This window comes from Bos javanicus, chromosome 8 (assembly GCF_032452875.1).
Source record: "Bos javanicus breed banteng chromosome 8, ARS-OSU_banteng_1.0, whole genome shotgun sequence".
Taxonomy (NCBI): Eukaryota; Metazoa; Chordata; class Mammalia; order Artiodactyla; family Bovidae; genus Bos; species Bos javanicus.
In genome coordinates, this window is record NC_083875.1 from 67,722,388 (window position 1) to 67,739,418 (window position 17,031).

Below are 17,031 nucleotides of genomic sequence, written 5' to 3' on the forward strand. Positions count from 1 at the left end.
CCCTTCTTCCAGAGACAGTTGTGCTCCTCTCAGCAACACGGTACAAGTGAACTCAGCATGACTAGTTGGTGTGATACAGCGACCCTGGTGCATCACCCACAAAGCTCAGTCTACAGGTGAAGGACCAACAGGTATTGGAGATGACAGAGACAGATTCAGGCCACCCAGGAATGCTGTATGGAAGGACTATGTTACCCTTTCTTCAGGTCAGCCTCAGAGAATTGACTTACATGAGCATTATAGGGTTGCCTCCAGAAACACTTAAATTTTCCTAGAAAATTTATTTTTTTCGGTTTGGGCTATATCTTGGAGTTATGATACTCCATAAAGTAAAACAACTGAGTGGGGATAATATTCTCCAATATTAACTCTTGCCTTAAGCTCTGTAGTGCTTTTTTTTTTTTAATAATTTTAATTTATTTATTATTTTTGGCTGCTCTGGGTCTTTGTTGCTGTGAAGGGATTACTCTCCAGTTGTGGTGCACAGGCTTCTCATTGCAATGTTTTCTCTTGTTTCTGAGCACGGGCTCTAGGCCTGGGGGCTCAGTCATTGTGGCACTTGGGCCTAGTTGCTTCTCAGTATGTGGGATCTTCCTGGACCAGGAACTGAACGGGTGTCCTCTGCACTGCAAGCCGAACTCTTAACCACTGGACCACCAGAGAAGCCCTCTATAGTGTATTTGAAATAGCCCTTTATAGAAGTGTTCTGAGACTCAATGGCCACCCAGACGGGGTCTCTCTTAAAAGTTTTAGCTCTTTCACTGACTACCCTTTGGGTTTGGTCCCTCCCTAGAAGAAAGTTCCTGTCTCTCTTCACACCACTCTCCCTGCCACTCGTCTATCCTCTCATGTGCCCCTTCTGTATTTTCTCCCACTTCACAGTTCCTGCCTTAATTTGTGGAGCTCTGGCTTCCACTCAGTTTTTGTACTTTGCAGATAAAATATCGCCTGATTTGTTTCCAACACTCTGAGAAACCCAGTATTTTTCTGCCCTGTTGGTGATTGGATAGCATCACTGATTCAATGGACATGAATTTAAGCAAATTCCAGGAGATAGTGAAGGACAGGGAAGCCTGGCTTGCTACAGTCCATGGGATCGCAGAGAGTCAGACATGACTTAGTGACTAAACAACAAATTGAGCACAATAGTTTGAGTTCCACTGTCTCCTTTGTTGCATCTAATTGGTAGTTTGAGCTTCTCACCCTATAAATATGTTTATAGTCTCTGCCTCTGCAGCTCCTCCCTTTCATAAGACTCTTCAACCTTGCCATGGTAGAGGCCGTCTAAACTTTATGCTACTTACACACACACACACACACACACACACACACAACCACCACCCCAAACTAAAAACCAAACAAAAAAAACTTCTTATTGCTCATTTTTGCTGGGTTGGTATTTTCATTTTTAAAAGAATTTAGTGTCACCTGTGAATGTGAACATCTACCATGAATTCTTTTCCTAATATCACTTGTAAAAGCATTAATAAAGACTAATTCATTTTCTATTTTTATGGGATTCTCTTTTTTTAAATAATCTTCCATATATAGGCTATATTATTTTTACCTATTTCTGACCTATAATTAAAAAAAAAAAAAACGTGTCCTGACTTACTTTGTAGTGTTTGGTGTTGACTCTTATCAACATTATTTTGAAAGACTGACTAAACTGCATCCATTGTTTTTCCTTAAATGTGTTTTAAATTGCTAAATGTTAACTGGCAAGTTAAAGATGGATTACTCCTTTTAAAACTCTTCCTATTTCTTTTTTTTTCTTATTTCTTTAATGTGTGAACAATTTCTGTAACAAGCCTGTCCTTCATTATAAATTGTCCTCCTTGTGGATGTGAGAATCAGCAGTGTATTGTTGTCATGCTTCCCTGGTGGCTCAAATGATAAAGAATCTGCTTGCAATGCAGGAGACCTGGGTTCGACCCCTGGGTCTGGAAGATCCCCTGGAGGAGGGCATGGCAACCCACTTCAGTATTCTTGCCTGGAGAATCCCATGGACAGAGGAGCCTAGTGGTCTACAGTCCATGAGGTCACAGAGTCGGACGCGACTGAAGCGACTTAGCACACATGCACGCACACACCACTGTCAGTGCCCCTGATGCCTCCACACCCTACCCTATTCCACTCCCACCTTGTATAAGAGTCACAGTGGCCACACACTCAGTCTAAATTTGCAGTCTCAGATTCCATATTTTTTTTTCTAATCTTATCTTTGAGCTCCTTCAAAATCTGAGATAATATCATCCTGACTAAATGTTGATATAAGTATGATGATATAAGTGGGGTTTTGCAAATCAAGTAAGTCTAGTTAATGCCAACTCCCTAAAAACACATCCATAAATCGCATACCCATTGTCCAAGTGGTACGAATTCATTGAGGTTCAGCTGGAATGTGCTCTGATGATTCAGGGCTTGCACTAAACCCACCAAACTCTTGCAGAGGAGTTCCATCATCAAAGCCAGGCACCATTCCAGAGTAAAGTCTGATCATCCCCAATCTAACATCCAGGAACCCCAAGTCTGTGCCTGTGGGTCTTTCCATTCCTGCCTCTGCCTCCATCTCCACCATTATTCCCCACCCAGACCATGAGCATCCCTGCCTCTTTATTCTGGAATATAGAGTATATACAAACTTGCAGCGCTGATCATTTTTATTTGGTGTATACCCACTTTGGAGCTTCCCAAGTGGCACTAGTGGCAAAGAATCTGCCTGCCAATGCAGGAGACAGACACAAGAGATGTGGGTTTGATCCCTGGGTCAGGATGATCCTGTAGTGGAGAAAAGGCAACCCGCTCCGGTATTCTTGCTTAGGAAATCCCAAGGACCGAGGAGCCTGGCGGGCTTCAGCCCATGGGGTTGCAAAGAGTTGAGCACAATTGAGTGACTGAGCACATACACATATATCCAGTTTGCCTAAAGGGATAGGAAGCTACTTGAAGGTAACTGCTGTGTCTCCCATCTCTTTGAAATCTTATGTTTTAGCAACTATTTCAAAAAAATTTTTGCTAAATGTCAAAATATTTATAGGACCTACTATATTTCCATCCACACTCTCCTATGCTATAAAAGTTTGCCATGTCTGCATTAGGGAATAATTTAGTCATTAGCAAATGTGAACAATGCCTTATTATAATCCTTGTGTTAGGAAACCCACCGTTGGAAGGGATTTTAGCACAGCTGCTTTACTTCTTCCCATGAAATCGCATTTTCTCTCCTCTTATATTTATTTCTCAGAATCTAAGAAATTTAAGGTAAGGCAGACAAAGCCCACAGGGGACATCATGAGAATGTCAGTAACTCAAGCATAAGAGAAGCAGATTTTTTCCAGTTCCCCTTGGTAATGAAGAATATAGGAGCCCTCCTGTCACTGAAGACAGACTGATTTCAGCAGTTGTAGGTCTGGCCACAGAGAAAACCCTCAGCTTGGAAAAAAACAGCCAAAGGATGTCCTAAGTTGGCCGTGTAGCAGCAGTACAGGGTTAAGGATGCTTTAACTCATCTAGGGAAACTCAGGGAAGACCACTTCGAGGAACAGAGAACAAAACTCTTATAGACTGTTGGGAAGTTGCCAGAGAAAATCAGATAACAGATGAAATGAGGTTTGTCAGCCACCCCGCTGGTTTCAGGGAACACAATGCTCACTGCCGCCTCCATGAAATGAGTCACTCCTTGCAGAACCCATCACAGCCTTACAGAAGCCAAGGAAGAAACAGCATTCTGTCTTCCCATCAAAGGTGGGCCAGCTGAGGCATCAAAGCTTAGAGGGAGAGCTGTGAGTGACACAGGAGAAGAGAGAACCTGGGGACAGCACCCATGGGAGGGGAGGAAAGGAGACATCAGGGGAGATAGAAGTGAAGCTTATTGAACAGTCCGTGGTGATCTAGGTCCAGGAACAAAGTGGTCACTGAAGTCTGAGCCTCATGCGACAAGGTCCAGGGGCTGGTTTCTGCAGCTACTCCTCACAGCCAGGCTCCTCATCGCTGTCCTCCCCCAGAGGAAACTGCCTTGTGTGCTTCTCGGCTGCATACATCCGGGTCTCCATGGGGCAGTCCTGGCTCAGAACTGCCTGCAGCAAGAAGCAGGAAGAGAAATCACTGCCCATCTCTCACCAGCTTCCCCTTCCCCCTCTCAAACTAGCTCATCCAAGTCTAGGGCTGCTCAGAAAAGACTCAAGGAACCAGAAAAGGACCCTCGTTCTGCTTCCTATATGTGCACAGTCCACCCAAAGCACCAGGTGGAACCATGCTGGTCAAGACAATCATCTGATAAGCTTTTCATTGAATCCTAATAGCAGTAGCACAGGCTATAGCTGGGAGCCAGCTGAAATGGGCATCACCCCTCATCGGACTTTCCTGTCTTTCTGTTCCTTTAAGCAGCCTCCATATCCACACCCTTGGGCTTACCAGGTGGCACTAGTGATAAAGAACCCGCCTGCCAATGCAGGAGATGTAAGAGACACGGGTTCAATCCCTGGGTCAGGAAGATCCCCTGGAGGAGGGGATGGCAACACACTCCAGTATTCTTGCCTGGAGAATCCCATGGACAGAGGAGCCTGGCAGGCTACAGTCCATGGGTTGCAAAGAGTCAGACATGACTGAAGTGACTTAGCATGCAGCACACACTTCTGCCCCCAACCCACCCAGACCCTCAAGGTGCTCCTGCTGCAGTAAGAAGAAAGTATCTATTAACTAAAATAATCTGTTGTGGTTCTCTCCCCTGGGCTGTTGGTACTCTAGGAAAAGACCTGATAAGGATAATGACAGATGTGAGTGAATGAATGAATGCATGAATGTGCCCAGTGGAATTCTGTCCATGTTGTGGGCATGAGTTGGCAATTCACACTTTGCTAGTAAGTACTGCAAGCACATGATGCCTTTGATGGTCCTTGACCCCAACGCATCACAAGCCTCCCATTTTCCTTCTGTACTTAGGACCCTTTCTAACTGACCAGTGTAAGAGAGAAAGTGGTTGTGTAGAGAAGGAAAAAGTAAGGAAGGGGACAAAGGAAAGATAGAGATGAAAGGGGAATCAGAAAACATGGCAAAGCAGAGAGCCTGTCAAAGATGGAGGAAATAGGAGCACAAGATAGGGATTTCCCAGGTGGTCCAGTGGTTAAGACTCAGCACTCCCAAAGCAGGGGGCCTGGGTTTAATCCCTGGTCATGGAACTAGATTCCATATGCCACAACTAAGGTCCCGTATGCCACAGCTAAGACCTAGCACAGTCAAATAAATAAATAAAAACAGATATATTAAAAAAGAAGCACAGGATTAAAAGGAACGAGAGAGGCATGAAAGAAACAAATTATTTTTTCAGCAGTAGTGAGAGCCCCTTACAAGCTTCTCCTCCTTGGCAGGGGGGCTCCTCAAGTAGTAGCAGAGAGGAGCGTAGATGATGTCAGTGACCCCAGTGATGACCATGAGCCAGGGGAAGCCAATGGCCCGCACAATGGCACCCCCGGTGGATGGACCTGTGAGGAATAAAGCAAATCTGCAAGCATCTATTGATTCTTGATCGCTTGGAGGACACCATGCTAGGGGCCAAAGGTGACCCAGAGGATGCCCCAGGGCCAAATATCTCAGAACCCTAGGAGGACTAGCCTCTTGGCTCCACTTTATGAGCAGGTAAACAGCCCATAAAGGGAGATTTGGGTTACCACGTCCTGGTGTTCTCCTGTTTCTCTGCCAACATACCTACTGCAAAGCCCAAGCAAAAAGCCACATCAGCGATGGCATAGACACTGCCATAGACTGGGGCATGGCGCAGGTCCACCAAGTGTCCCATGATGGGCATCATAGAGGAATCCACCATGCCTGTGGTCAGAGCAAGTAGGGCACGGCCATGAGTCCTACACACAGCCCCCTCCCTGTCTGTAACATCCCCTTCCACCCCTTGTGCTTTACTCCACTCTCTCTGCCTGCTGTCTGTCCTCCCTCTTCACTGACACCCATACCCACCAGGAGTCATGAGCCTGTCTCTCAACACCCCTGCAGGCTGCTATCCTATCCCCCCTGCCTTTCCATGTACCCCCTCTGATCTGATCTGATCTCGAGCCAACATTCAGGGGCTTCCGGTCTCCTTTAAGGGTACTTCTTACCTATGGAAATGCCAAGCCCTGCATTGGGGCCAATGAGACCAAAAATATCATGAGCCAGAGGAACCTGCAGGAGGAAAGGAGGAAGAATTATCAGGAATCCGGTGGGGGAAGGGGGGGTCAGGTGGGACAACACAAAAACAAAGGTTTTCCTATGAAACGCATTTATCAACCAGGTACAATGTGCCACGTGTGTTATCTCTTGATTCTTACACCTCTGATGAAAAAGAATCTTTACTTCCATTTACAGAGATGAAATCTAAACTGGTGCCATTTGGGTTCAATGTCCCATCAAGAGTTTCAGAACATAAGCAGTGAGATTAAGTGTGAACCTCAGGTTTGACCCTGGAGTCACAGCAATGAGTGGCCCATGGACTCTCCCTCCCCTTGCTCTACCCACTCCACCCAGACACACACTTCTGTCCTCATTATACCAAGAGTGGAGTTTCCTCTCTCTTCTATCTGCAGTATCATCCACAGGTGGTGGTGGTATTATTTTTTTATATTTTATATCTTTTTTTTAATTGGTGTATACTTGCTTTACAGTGTTATGTTAGTTTCTTCTGTACAATGAACTGAATCAGCCATATGCATACATACATCCTCTCTCTCTTGCACCTCCCTCCCCTCACCTCCCCACCCCACCCCTCTAGATCATCATAGAGCACTGAGCTGAGCTCCCTGTGCTATACAGGAGCTTCTCACTAGCTAGCTATTTTACACACAGTAGTGTATATATGTCGACTCCAATCTCTTAATTCATCCCACCTTCCCTTCCCCCCATCCCCACCCCTGTCTGTGTCTGTGTTTCTGGACCTAGAGTCTGTCATACAGAGTGAAGTAGGTCAGAAAGAGAAAAACAAATACTATATATTAACGCATATATGTGGAATCTAGAAAAATGGTACAGGTGAATCTATTTGCAAGGCAGAAGTAGAGAAGCATACAGAGGTTTTAGTAAAACCCTGACTTGAAGCCAGTTGACCAAGAAGACAAAGAGTCGCCAACAACCGATTACCCACAGCTAGAGGGGCGGGTGGCGTGGTTTGTGTCGCTGCTTCAGCGGCTTGTGACATCATTCTCTTACCCTCCCGATCCCCAACGGAAGCCTTGTTTTCCTCTTTTGCTGGGTCCTTACCTCCCTCCCTGGGCATTTGTCTCCCGCACCTGCTACACTAGCATACTCACCCCTGAGAGGTTTTACATACCATTTAGATGTCACCAGCTAAAAACAGGGTCTTAGGAATGAATTAATTTTTTTAATTATTTCTTTTTAAATTTTATTTATTGACTGATGTGCTAGGTCTTTGTTGCCAAGTGGGCTTTTTTTTCCCTCTAGTTACAGTGAGCAGTGGCTATTCTTCATTGCAGTGTGTGGGCTTCTCACTGTGGTGGCTTCTCTTGTGGAGCACAGGCTCTAAGCATGCAGGCTTCAATAGTTGTGGCACATGGGCTTAGTTGCTCCACAGCATATGGGATCTTCCCAGACCAGGGATCGAGCCACGTCTCCTGGATTGGCAGGAGGATTCTTTATCACTGAGCCACAAGGGAAGCCCATGGGGGATATTTCTATTTTATTACTAGTACTGGTTAAGATTCACAGTGGGCTCCCTATGAGCCAGGCACCACTGCAGTTTTGGTCTGGGTAATCCTTCGAAATGGCATCAGGATCCCCTGTACACAGATGTGGATGCTGAGCCAAGGGAGGTGATGTAATGAACTCAGAGTCACATGAGCAACAAATGGCCAAGCTGGGACTGGACCCAGCCCCAGATCAGGACTTCCTGCCTTTCTTGAGCACTGTACTCAGGGCTTTGCGGCCATTTCATTCCCCCTCAAGCCTAGGAGGCAAGGGTGCTTCTGATCTCCATGCTGGAGAGGAGAAAATGTAGGTTTAGAGGGCTTGGAGGGGACTTCTGGAAATAGAAAAGCCTTTCTTTCTTCCTCTACCAAACACTCTGGTGCTACAGATGGAAGCACAGATAATGGTTCCTCTAGTGGCTCCTAGGATCCTGTCACTGTGAGGTATGTAAGTGAAGGCATAAAATGCACCATTCTACAGACCCCACTCCAGTACTCTTACCTGGAGAGTCCCATGGATAGAGGAGCCTGGTGGGCTGCAGTCCATGGGGTCGCTAAGAGTCAGACACGACTGCGCGACTTCACTTTCACTTTTCACTTTCATGCATTGGAGAAGGAAATGGCAACCCACTCCAGTGTTCTTGCCTGGAGAATCCCAGGGACGGGGGAGCCTGGGGGGCTGCCGTCTATGGGGTCGCACAGAGTCGGACACGACTGAAGCGACTTAGCAGCAGCAGCAGCACAGACCCCAGAAATAGATGCCAACGTGTATTGCTTCACGTGCATGCATGCTAAGTCACTTCAGTCATGTCCGACTCTGTGTGACCCTGTGGACTGTAGCCCACCAGGCTCTTCCATCCACGAGATTCTACAGGCAAGAATACTGGAATGGGTTTCCACTTCCTCCTCCAGGAGATCTTCCTGACCCAGGGATCGAACTCCCATCTCTCTCATCTCCTGCATTGGCAGGCAGGTTCTCTTACCACTAGTGCCACCTGAGAAGCCCATTGCTTCATGTGGCCATCCATAAAGCCTCAGATTTCTGTCTTCAGCTGCCCCTATTGCCCTCTCCCTCTCCTTCCCCACCTCCTTTCAGTGGGATGGCATAGCATCTCCCCCAGGGGTAAATTCCTACCTACACAGAAACAGTCTTTCTGACAGTCCTTGCCAAGTCAATCCTCTGCTCATTTCAAAGGAAAGTTGTCTTTAAGTGTCTGACACTCTCCCCACCCTTTGACTCTCCCCAAAAGACCTTATTATACTTACACAAAGTAAGCTGGTACCTACTACCAACATCCCAATCAGGGAGCACAGCCACCTAAAAAAAAAAAAAAAAGAGCATTTTTCAAATAGCGCCTAAGGGTTGAGATTCCTTCCACTTGCTACCCATCACCAACTCACGGCCAGTCCTGCTATCCCTAATTCCAGGAACCCGTTGGGATGCGAGAAGATAAACACATCTCTACAGGACCAGTTTGTACTCAGGTGAGCCCTTCCCCAGTCCCTTATTCACCCCTCATCTCTTCCCTGGCTCCACACCTCTTCCCAGAGTAGAAGCAGACAAGGAGCAATGAGACATGGTCTTCCTTCCCTTAGAAGAGGAATCAGTTGACTCAGAAGGTCCTTTACCCTTGGGAACAATGCTCTAACTTAATGTTGCTGTTGCTTAACTCAGCCTATATCTCTCATCGATACATATTCTATCTGGTCTTCAGGGTCCATCTCAAAAACCACAAAAACACACCAAACGTCCTTCCTTCTCTGATTTCCTATGGAAATGCTTTTAAAATTACTTTTCAAATTTTTATATCACACTCCAAAGGTAAAATTAAAGCTGTTCTCATTGTAGTTGGAGGAAAGAAATTCAGACTTATACCTCTTAGCCCCCAACCCTTTTTATACTTGGTGGCCTTTGGAGAGTTCCCTGGGGCTCCATGGAAGGCAGTTTGATAACCACCTGTCTCTGGGTACTGTTTTCTCCATACCTGTTCTCTGTGGAGTTTATTTTATCTCTTCAACTGGACAACAAACATCTGGAAAGTAAAGGTTGCCCCTTATATATTCACTGCATCTTCCATAGCAACAAGCTCAGGACCAATCCTTTTTCTATACTGCCCTCACCAGCTATCCATTCCCACCCTTAGAACAAGCATCTGCCGGTACTTGTTCTAAATTTTCAACCTCAGACAAGCTATCATCCATCATCCCAGGTGCAGGAAACACCTCAGAAGACTCTCCCATCTGACTTTTCCCAGATCCCCAGGCTACATACCGACCCATCTTGTTGGCCAGCACACCAAAGAGGCTGGTGCCAATGAGGTAGGACACACTGGCGGGCAAGAAGGCTAGACCTGCAGAAAGACACAGGTCCTCACCTTAGGCTGCTCTGAAACATCTTGGGTCTTACAAGACAGTGAAGTCTCCCCATTACCTTCAAGGATCCCAAACCATTGTTTTGTGGGTTAGAGATCCCTGTGCAAACCCAGAGCAGATGACATAGGGCTCCCAGGCCTCTGCTGTCCTCAAGAGCAGGGCTTTGTTTAGATTTTCTTGGGCTCCAAAATCACTGCAGACAGTGACTTCAGCTAGGAAATTAAAAGACACTTGCTCCTTGGAAGAAAAGCTATGACAAACCTAGACAGTGTATTAAAAAGCAGAGACATCACTTTGCTGACTAAGGTCCATATAGTCAAAGCTATGGTTTTTTCAGTAGTCATGTACAGATGTGAGAGCTGGACCATAAAGAAGGCTGAGCACTGAAGAATTGATACTATCAAATTGTGGTACTGGAGAAGACTCTTTAGAGTCCCTTGGACTGTAGGGAGATCGAATCAATCAATCCTAAAGGATATCAACCCCCTGAATACTCATTGGAAGTACTGATGCTGAAGCTCCAATACTTTGACCACCTGATGTGAAGAACTGACTCATTGGAAAAAACCCTGATGCTGGGAAAGAATGAGGGCAGGAGGAGAAGGGGATGACAGAGGATGAGACGGTTGGATGGCACTACCAACTCAATGGAGATGAGTTTGAGTAAACTTTGAGAAACAATGAAGGACAGGGAAGACTGGCATGCTGCAGTCCATAAGGTTAAACCAGAGTTTAACCAACTCTGGTTTAGTCGCAGAGTTAAACCAACTTAGCGACTGAACAAACACATTTAACGTCACTTCCCCCTCTAGCTCCCCTCTTAGACTTCCTGATGAATGACTTTGCTGAGCCATTCTCATGTATAAAATACCCGTGATTATCAGCATAAGAGCATGAGCTTTAGAGAAAGACATACAGTACTTACTTCCTGGGAAGTAAAATTTCTGCCTTATTATTTACCTGCTCTTCTCTTGCTCTAACAGTGCCTTTTATTTTTGGCCACACCACACAGCTTGTGGAAACTTAGTTCCCCAATCAGGGACTGAACCCATGCCCTCTGCAGTGGAAACATGGAGTCCTGGTCCAGCACTGGACAGCCAGGGAATTCCCTCTGATGGTGACTTTGAATAAGTTACTAAACCTTTCTGGTCTTTGGTATCCACATCCAGTAAACACAAAGCTGTGGTTCTATCACACTAGATTACATGAAGAAGCAAATTAGATATTAATAAATGTTAAAGAATATTGTAAACTGAAGCCCTTGTCCCATTGTTTTTTGTGAAAATAGAGTCAAGCACCCTGGAGCATGGGCTTTGCTGCTGGGTTCAAACTGTGGCTTAACCACTCTGTGACCATGGGAAATTTACCCTCTCTGATGAGTCTTATTTTTTATTTCATTTTTTCAGTATTTTAAATGAGCTTTTACTATGTAGCAGGTATTCCAGGAACCAGGATTAGAAGAGTGAATAAAATAGACAAAATCCTAGCCTCCAGGGAGCTTACATTCCAAGGGAGGGAGATAGACAACAAACAAGTAAATAAATAAATGAAAAAAGATGACTTAGACAGTGATAAGTTCTGTGAAGAAAGTTTAAAGTGGTGATATGCAAGAGTGACCAGGAATAAGGGATAACGTAGATTCAGGGGGTTAGGGAAGACTCCTTTGAGGAGGTAGTATTTAAACTGAGAACTGAATAACCAAAACAGGTTTTTTTTAGCAGGAAAAACAAACAAAAACACCTAATGCAAATAGGAGGAGGCTTATTGAATGGACAAGTCTCCAGTTCTGAAGAGAGATACTAAAGAAAAATAAAAGGGTTCAACTAATTGGATTATAAATTAGTTTTCTTTTTTTAATATTTATTTATTTGTCTGCGTTGGGTCTTGGTTTTGCGATGGGACATCTTCGCTGCGGTACACACTATCTTTAGTTGCAGCTGTGGGATCGAGTTCCCTGTGCTTGTGTTCGTGTACTCAGTTGTGTCAGACTCTTTGCAACCCCATGGACTGTAGCCCTTCAGGGTCCTCCATCCATGTGAAAGTGAAGTTGCTCAGTCGTGTCCAACTCTTTGCGACCCCATGGATTGCAGCCTACCATAGGAAAATGAGTACGTCAAGGCTATATATTGTCACCCTGCTTATTTAACTTCTATGCAGAGTACATCATGAGAAACGCTGGACTGGAAGAAACACAAGCTGGAATCAAGATTGCCGGGAGAAATATCAATAACCTCAGATATGCAGACGACACCACCCTTATGGCAGAAAGTGAAGAGGAACTAAAAAGCCTCTTGATGAAAGTGAAAGTGGAGACTGAAAAAGTTGGCTTAAAGCTCAACATTCAGAAAACGAAGATCATGGCATCCGGTCCCATCACTTCATGGGAAATAGATGGAGAAACAGTGGAAACAGTGTCAGACTTTATTTTTGGGGGCTCCAAAATCACTGCAGATGGTGACTGCAGCCATGAAATTAAAAGACAGTTCCTCCTTGAAAGGAAAATTATGACCAACCTAGATAGCATATTCAAAAGCAGAGACATTACTTTACCAACAAAGGTTCGTCTAGTCAAGGCTGTGGTTTTTCCTGTGGTCATGTATGGATGTGAGAGTTGGACTGTGAAGAAGGCTGAGTGCCAAAGAATTGATGCTTTTGAACTGTGGTGTTGGAGAAGACTCTTGAGAGTCCCTTGGACTGCAAGGAGATCCAACCAGTCCATTCTGAAGGAGATCAGCCCTGGGATTTCTTTGGAAGGAATGATGCTAAAGCTGAAACTCCAGTACTTTGGCCACCTCATGCAAAGAGTTGACTCATTGGAAAAGACTCTGATGCTGGGAGGGATTGGGGGCAGGAGGAGAAGGGGACGACAGAGGATGAGATGGCTGGATGGCATCACTGACTCGATGGATGTGAGTCTGGGTGAATTCCGGGAGTTGGTGATGGACAGGGAGGCCTGGTGTGCTGCGATTCATGGGGTCGCAAAGAGTCGGACACAACTGAGCGACTGAACTGAACTGAGGCTCCTCCGTCCATGGGATTTTCCAGGCTAGAGTACTGGAATGGGTTGCCGTTTCTTTCTCCAGGGGTCTTCCCAACCCAGAGATTGAACCCTGGTCTCCTGCATTGCAGGCAGACGCTTTAACCTCTGAGCTCCCAGGGAAGCCCTAAGATACTAGAGTGGGTTGCTATTTCCTTCTACAGGGGATCTACCCAACCCAGGAATCTAACCCGAGTCTCTTACATCTCCTGCACTGACAGGCAAATTCTTTACCACTAGCACCAACTGGGAAGCCACCTGACCAGGGATCAAACCTGGGCTGCCTGCATTGGTGGGGTGGAGCCTCAGCCACTGGATCACCAAGGAAGTCCCTACCAATTCAATTCTTAAGGCCAGGAGAATGGCTGGGATGACCCATGAAAGATCAGAGAGAGAACATGCATCTATGGTCTGAGCCTTCAGAGACTCCTTCCTTTACAAGTTAACAAAAGAGGAGGTGATTGCAAAGGTGATAGTAGCTAGTTAAACAGATGAGAGGAGATGGAATCCAGAAGGGAAAGGAAAAGAAAAGGAAAGAAAAAAGAAGTTTGGCCTCTAAAGGAGTTGGAACATTTCAACCATACAGAGAAGGCCCTAGATGTGCACACAGCTCCAGGGAAGTAAGTATATCTAGTGATGAGAACATGCAAGGTCCCTTTTTGTTGCTTCTATTTCCTCAATGAATGACTAGGAGTTGAGAATGATGAAGGTGAAGGGATGAGAATGTGGAGGAGGTTTGAATGGAATAGTGTAAGCCAGTCCTTTCAGAAAGTACGAAGAATGAAACTAGGGACTTAAAAGAAAGATTATTTTAAATGTGATAGTGTGAAAACCCACTTTAGATTCATGGCCTTTTTTTTTTTTTCTTGTCCTCTTTAAAAACTTTTCATTTCTTTTCTTTTTTTTTTAATTTTAGATTTACGGCCATCGATACAAGGTGAGACCAATAGCCAAGTATGTGTTTTCCTATATCCCCATTTCACTGCTCAGGTGCAGGCAAGGAGTGGGCAACCAGACAGACTTAACGAGACTTAAGGCTTCTCATGTGACAATCCCAGAGGAAGAGCAGATGGGGCAAAGGCATTAACAATGCTTTCAAAGGAGTGACATTAATGATGGATGCAGATTCATCATATGAACTACAAACTTAGTAAAGAAAGAAGTGCAGGGACTTCTCTGGTGGTCTGGAGATTAAGACTCTGTGTTTCTGATGCCAAGGATATGAGTTCAATCCCTAGCTGGAGAACTAAGATCCCACATGCCTCACAGCCAATAAATAAATAAGAAAGAAGTGAACACATGAATAGTGATGTAAACCGAGAAAGAACTGAATGGACTGCTGATCTCAGTGTAGCCAAAATGTGTTAATATAAGGATATTAGAAGACCTAATACCCTGGTGGTATTGGAGAAGACTCTTGAGAGTCCCTTAGACTGCAAGGAGATCCAACCAGTCCATCCTAAAGGAAATCAGTCCTGAATATTCATTGGAAGGACTGGTGTTGAAGCTGAAACTCCAATACTTTGGCCACCTGATGCAAAGAGCTGACTCATTTGAAAAGACCCTGATGCTGGGAAAGATTGAAGGCGGGAGGAGAAGGAGACGACAGAGGATGAGATGGTTGGATGGCATCACCGACTCAATGGACATGAGTTTGAGTAAACTGCTGGAGTTGGTGATGGACAGGGAGGCCTGGCGTGCTGTAGTCCATGGGGTCACAAAGAGTCGGACACAACTGAGCAACTGAACTGATACTGATCAGAAGACCCGAGCAGGGGATACAGAAGGTGATAACCTGGAGTTGACATTTCAGAGGTGTTTCAATTAATGTTGATTTCAAGGTCCATATTACAGAAACTTTGATTGGTTATGGTGGAGAGGAGAAGATCATTGCAAGAAAGTAGATTAAGGAATAGGCTGAGATGTTGGTAGAGTTAGCCACCTGGATACTAAAGTCAAAAGTGGTGACAGGAGCAAAGGTGAAAAGAATATGAACCAGGTGTTGGTGGATTTAATGAAAGAGAAGGGATACCTCAGGGATCAGTAGATAATTGCAATGAAGAGGGGTGGGGTGGTACAATCTGATGACATGATCTTCAATGGAATCAGGGTCTTTTTTTCTTCAAGGCTGTACCAGGCAGCATGAACCAGTGGGATCTTGGTTCCCTGACCAGGAATCTATCTAACCTCTGCCCCACGGCTTTAGAAGCACAAAGTCTTAACCATTGGACCACCAGGGAAATCCCTGGGAATCAGAGTTGAAGGAAAATGAGGAAGAAATGACTTAGAAGCAGCAAAAGAAAGCCAAGTCTGAAGGAATGTGTGTGTGTGTGTGTGTGTGTGTGTGTGTGTGTGTGTGTGCTTAGTCGCTCAGTTGTGTCTGATGATTTGTGACCCCATGCACTGTAACCCACCAGTCTCCTCTGTCCATGGGATTCTCCAGGCAAGAATACTGGAGTGGGTTTGCCATTTCCTTCTCCAGGGGATCTTTCTGGGTTTCCTGCCTTTCAGGTGGATTCTTTACCATCTAAAGTACCAGGGAAGCCCCAGAACTTCCATCAATGGGAGTGTGGGAAAATGGTGTTCTCAGAAAACATTTAGGTCTTAGGGCAAGAAGATGAAAGAAGTGTTCAGAGAAGAGGCTGAGGGCATAGGTATCAGGGAGTGTTTGACAGGAGGATTCCTATGTGCTGTTTCTCATAAGTCCTCTGTTCCTTATCAGTGGAACAGCAAGCTGCTTCCAGGACTGAGGTCATTATGTGAGATGGGCTTGAATTTCCTTCAGTAAACATTCTCTTTATGACAAAACTGCTTAGTCTCGATCCTCTTTCTTGAGATATGGATTGTCTCCTGACCTGGGACCATTATTAATCTCTTGTTCCCTTGGTAACGGTTGTTGTACGTTTGGTTTTCTGATCTTTATCATTGTCAAAAGAAATTTCTTGTACAACAGCCTATATATACTCACAGAAAGATCATTGAAGCACCTTTGCTCCATCAGAGCTTGGTTCCCCATGTCTTTCTTTCTTTCTTTCTCTCTCTCTCTTTCCCTCCCTCCGGCTCTCTCTTTCACTTTCTTATCATCGACTCCAGACCACCAGGTTCCGGTCCATTAAAGGACCCCAACAAGTGGCGCCTAGAACAGGGACTCTGGCATACGTGGCATTTCTGACAGAGTGACTCAAGAGACTTATTGAGGTCGGGACCTATTGAGGTCAGTAAGTACTAAGACACAGGTCAAATGGCTGGAAAGCCCCATCATTTCTCTACTTTACTTCACTATTTGTTTAAAGCTCAGGGACTTTTGGTTTCGTGCCAATGAATAGAGGCTTGCTTTCAAACAATGGTTGAGTGTAATCCTTGGTTCCCTGATAAAGGCAGTTTTGATTTAGAAATTTGGCACTGGGTCAAAGAAAATGTTGAATGAGCTGCCAGGCAAGGAAAAAATATTCCCATTGATTTCTGGCCCCTATGGGCTCTCATTAAAGCTGTAATTCTGCCATTTCAAGGTAAATTCTAGCCCTCCCAATATTCGACAACAGACAGAACACTTATTACATGAATATAAATTAAATGATAAAACTTTACAAAAAGCCCAATTAAAACAATATAAAATATTTCAAAATTTTCCTACAAGCCCTGCCTCAGATGCTCCAAATGCTCCTCCTCTGACAGCAGGCACAAATCCAAAAGTCTCTCCTTTGCTAGAACCTAATGATTCTAACAACGACTTCCTTGAGACACCTTTTGACACCAAAACCGGCAATACTTTTTTAGATAATAATGATAAGTCATTAACACAGATTCATATTTGCAAAAAATTAGCACTTACTTGCTCTCCTCCACAACAGAGGCTCTCTGAACTACTGGCTTTGCAATCACAAGTTTCTGACACTGATGGTTTCTCCGTCTTTCCAGTTTGAAGAAATCCTG

The 17,031-nt window shown here is 45.0% G+C and overlaps 1 protein-coding gene across 2 annotated transcripts in view; it reads right to left on the minus strand.

Moving 5' to 3' along the window:
* Positions 1 to 392: 392 nt before the first annotated feature.
* The window catches only part of SLC18A1 (solute carrier family 18 member A1), a 49,311-nt gene continuing 32,672 nt past the window's right edge, over positions 393 to 17,031 (minus strand). The window contains exons 11-16 of one of the 2 annotated variants that reach the window (XM_061425827.1): positions 9,961 to 10,039; positions 8,955 to 9,006; positions 6,111 to 6,174; positions 5,707 to 5,826; positions 5,350 to 5,483; positions 393 to 4,079 (exon numbers count right to left, since the gene is read on the minus strand). In XM_061425827.1, coding sequence (XP_061281811.1) covers positions 3,966 to 4,079; positions 5,350 to 5,483; positions 5,707 to 5,826; positions 6,111 to 6,174; positions 8,955 to 9,006; positions 9,961 to 10,039 — 563 coding nt within the window. In that variant the 3' untranslated portion in view covers positions 393 to 3,965. The remainder of the gene's footprint in view (positions 4,080 to 5,349; positions 5,484 to 5,706; positions 5,827 to 6,110; positions 6,175 to 8,954; positions 9,007 to 9,960; positions 10,040 to 17,031) is intronic. The other variant, XM_061425828.1, reaches the window with a different exon arrangement.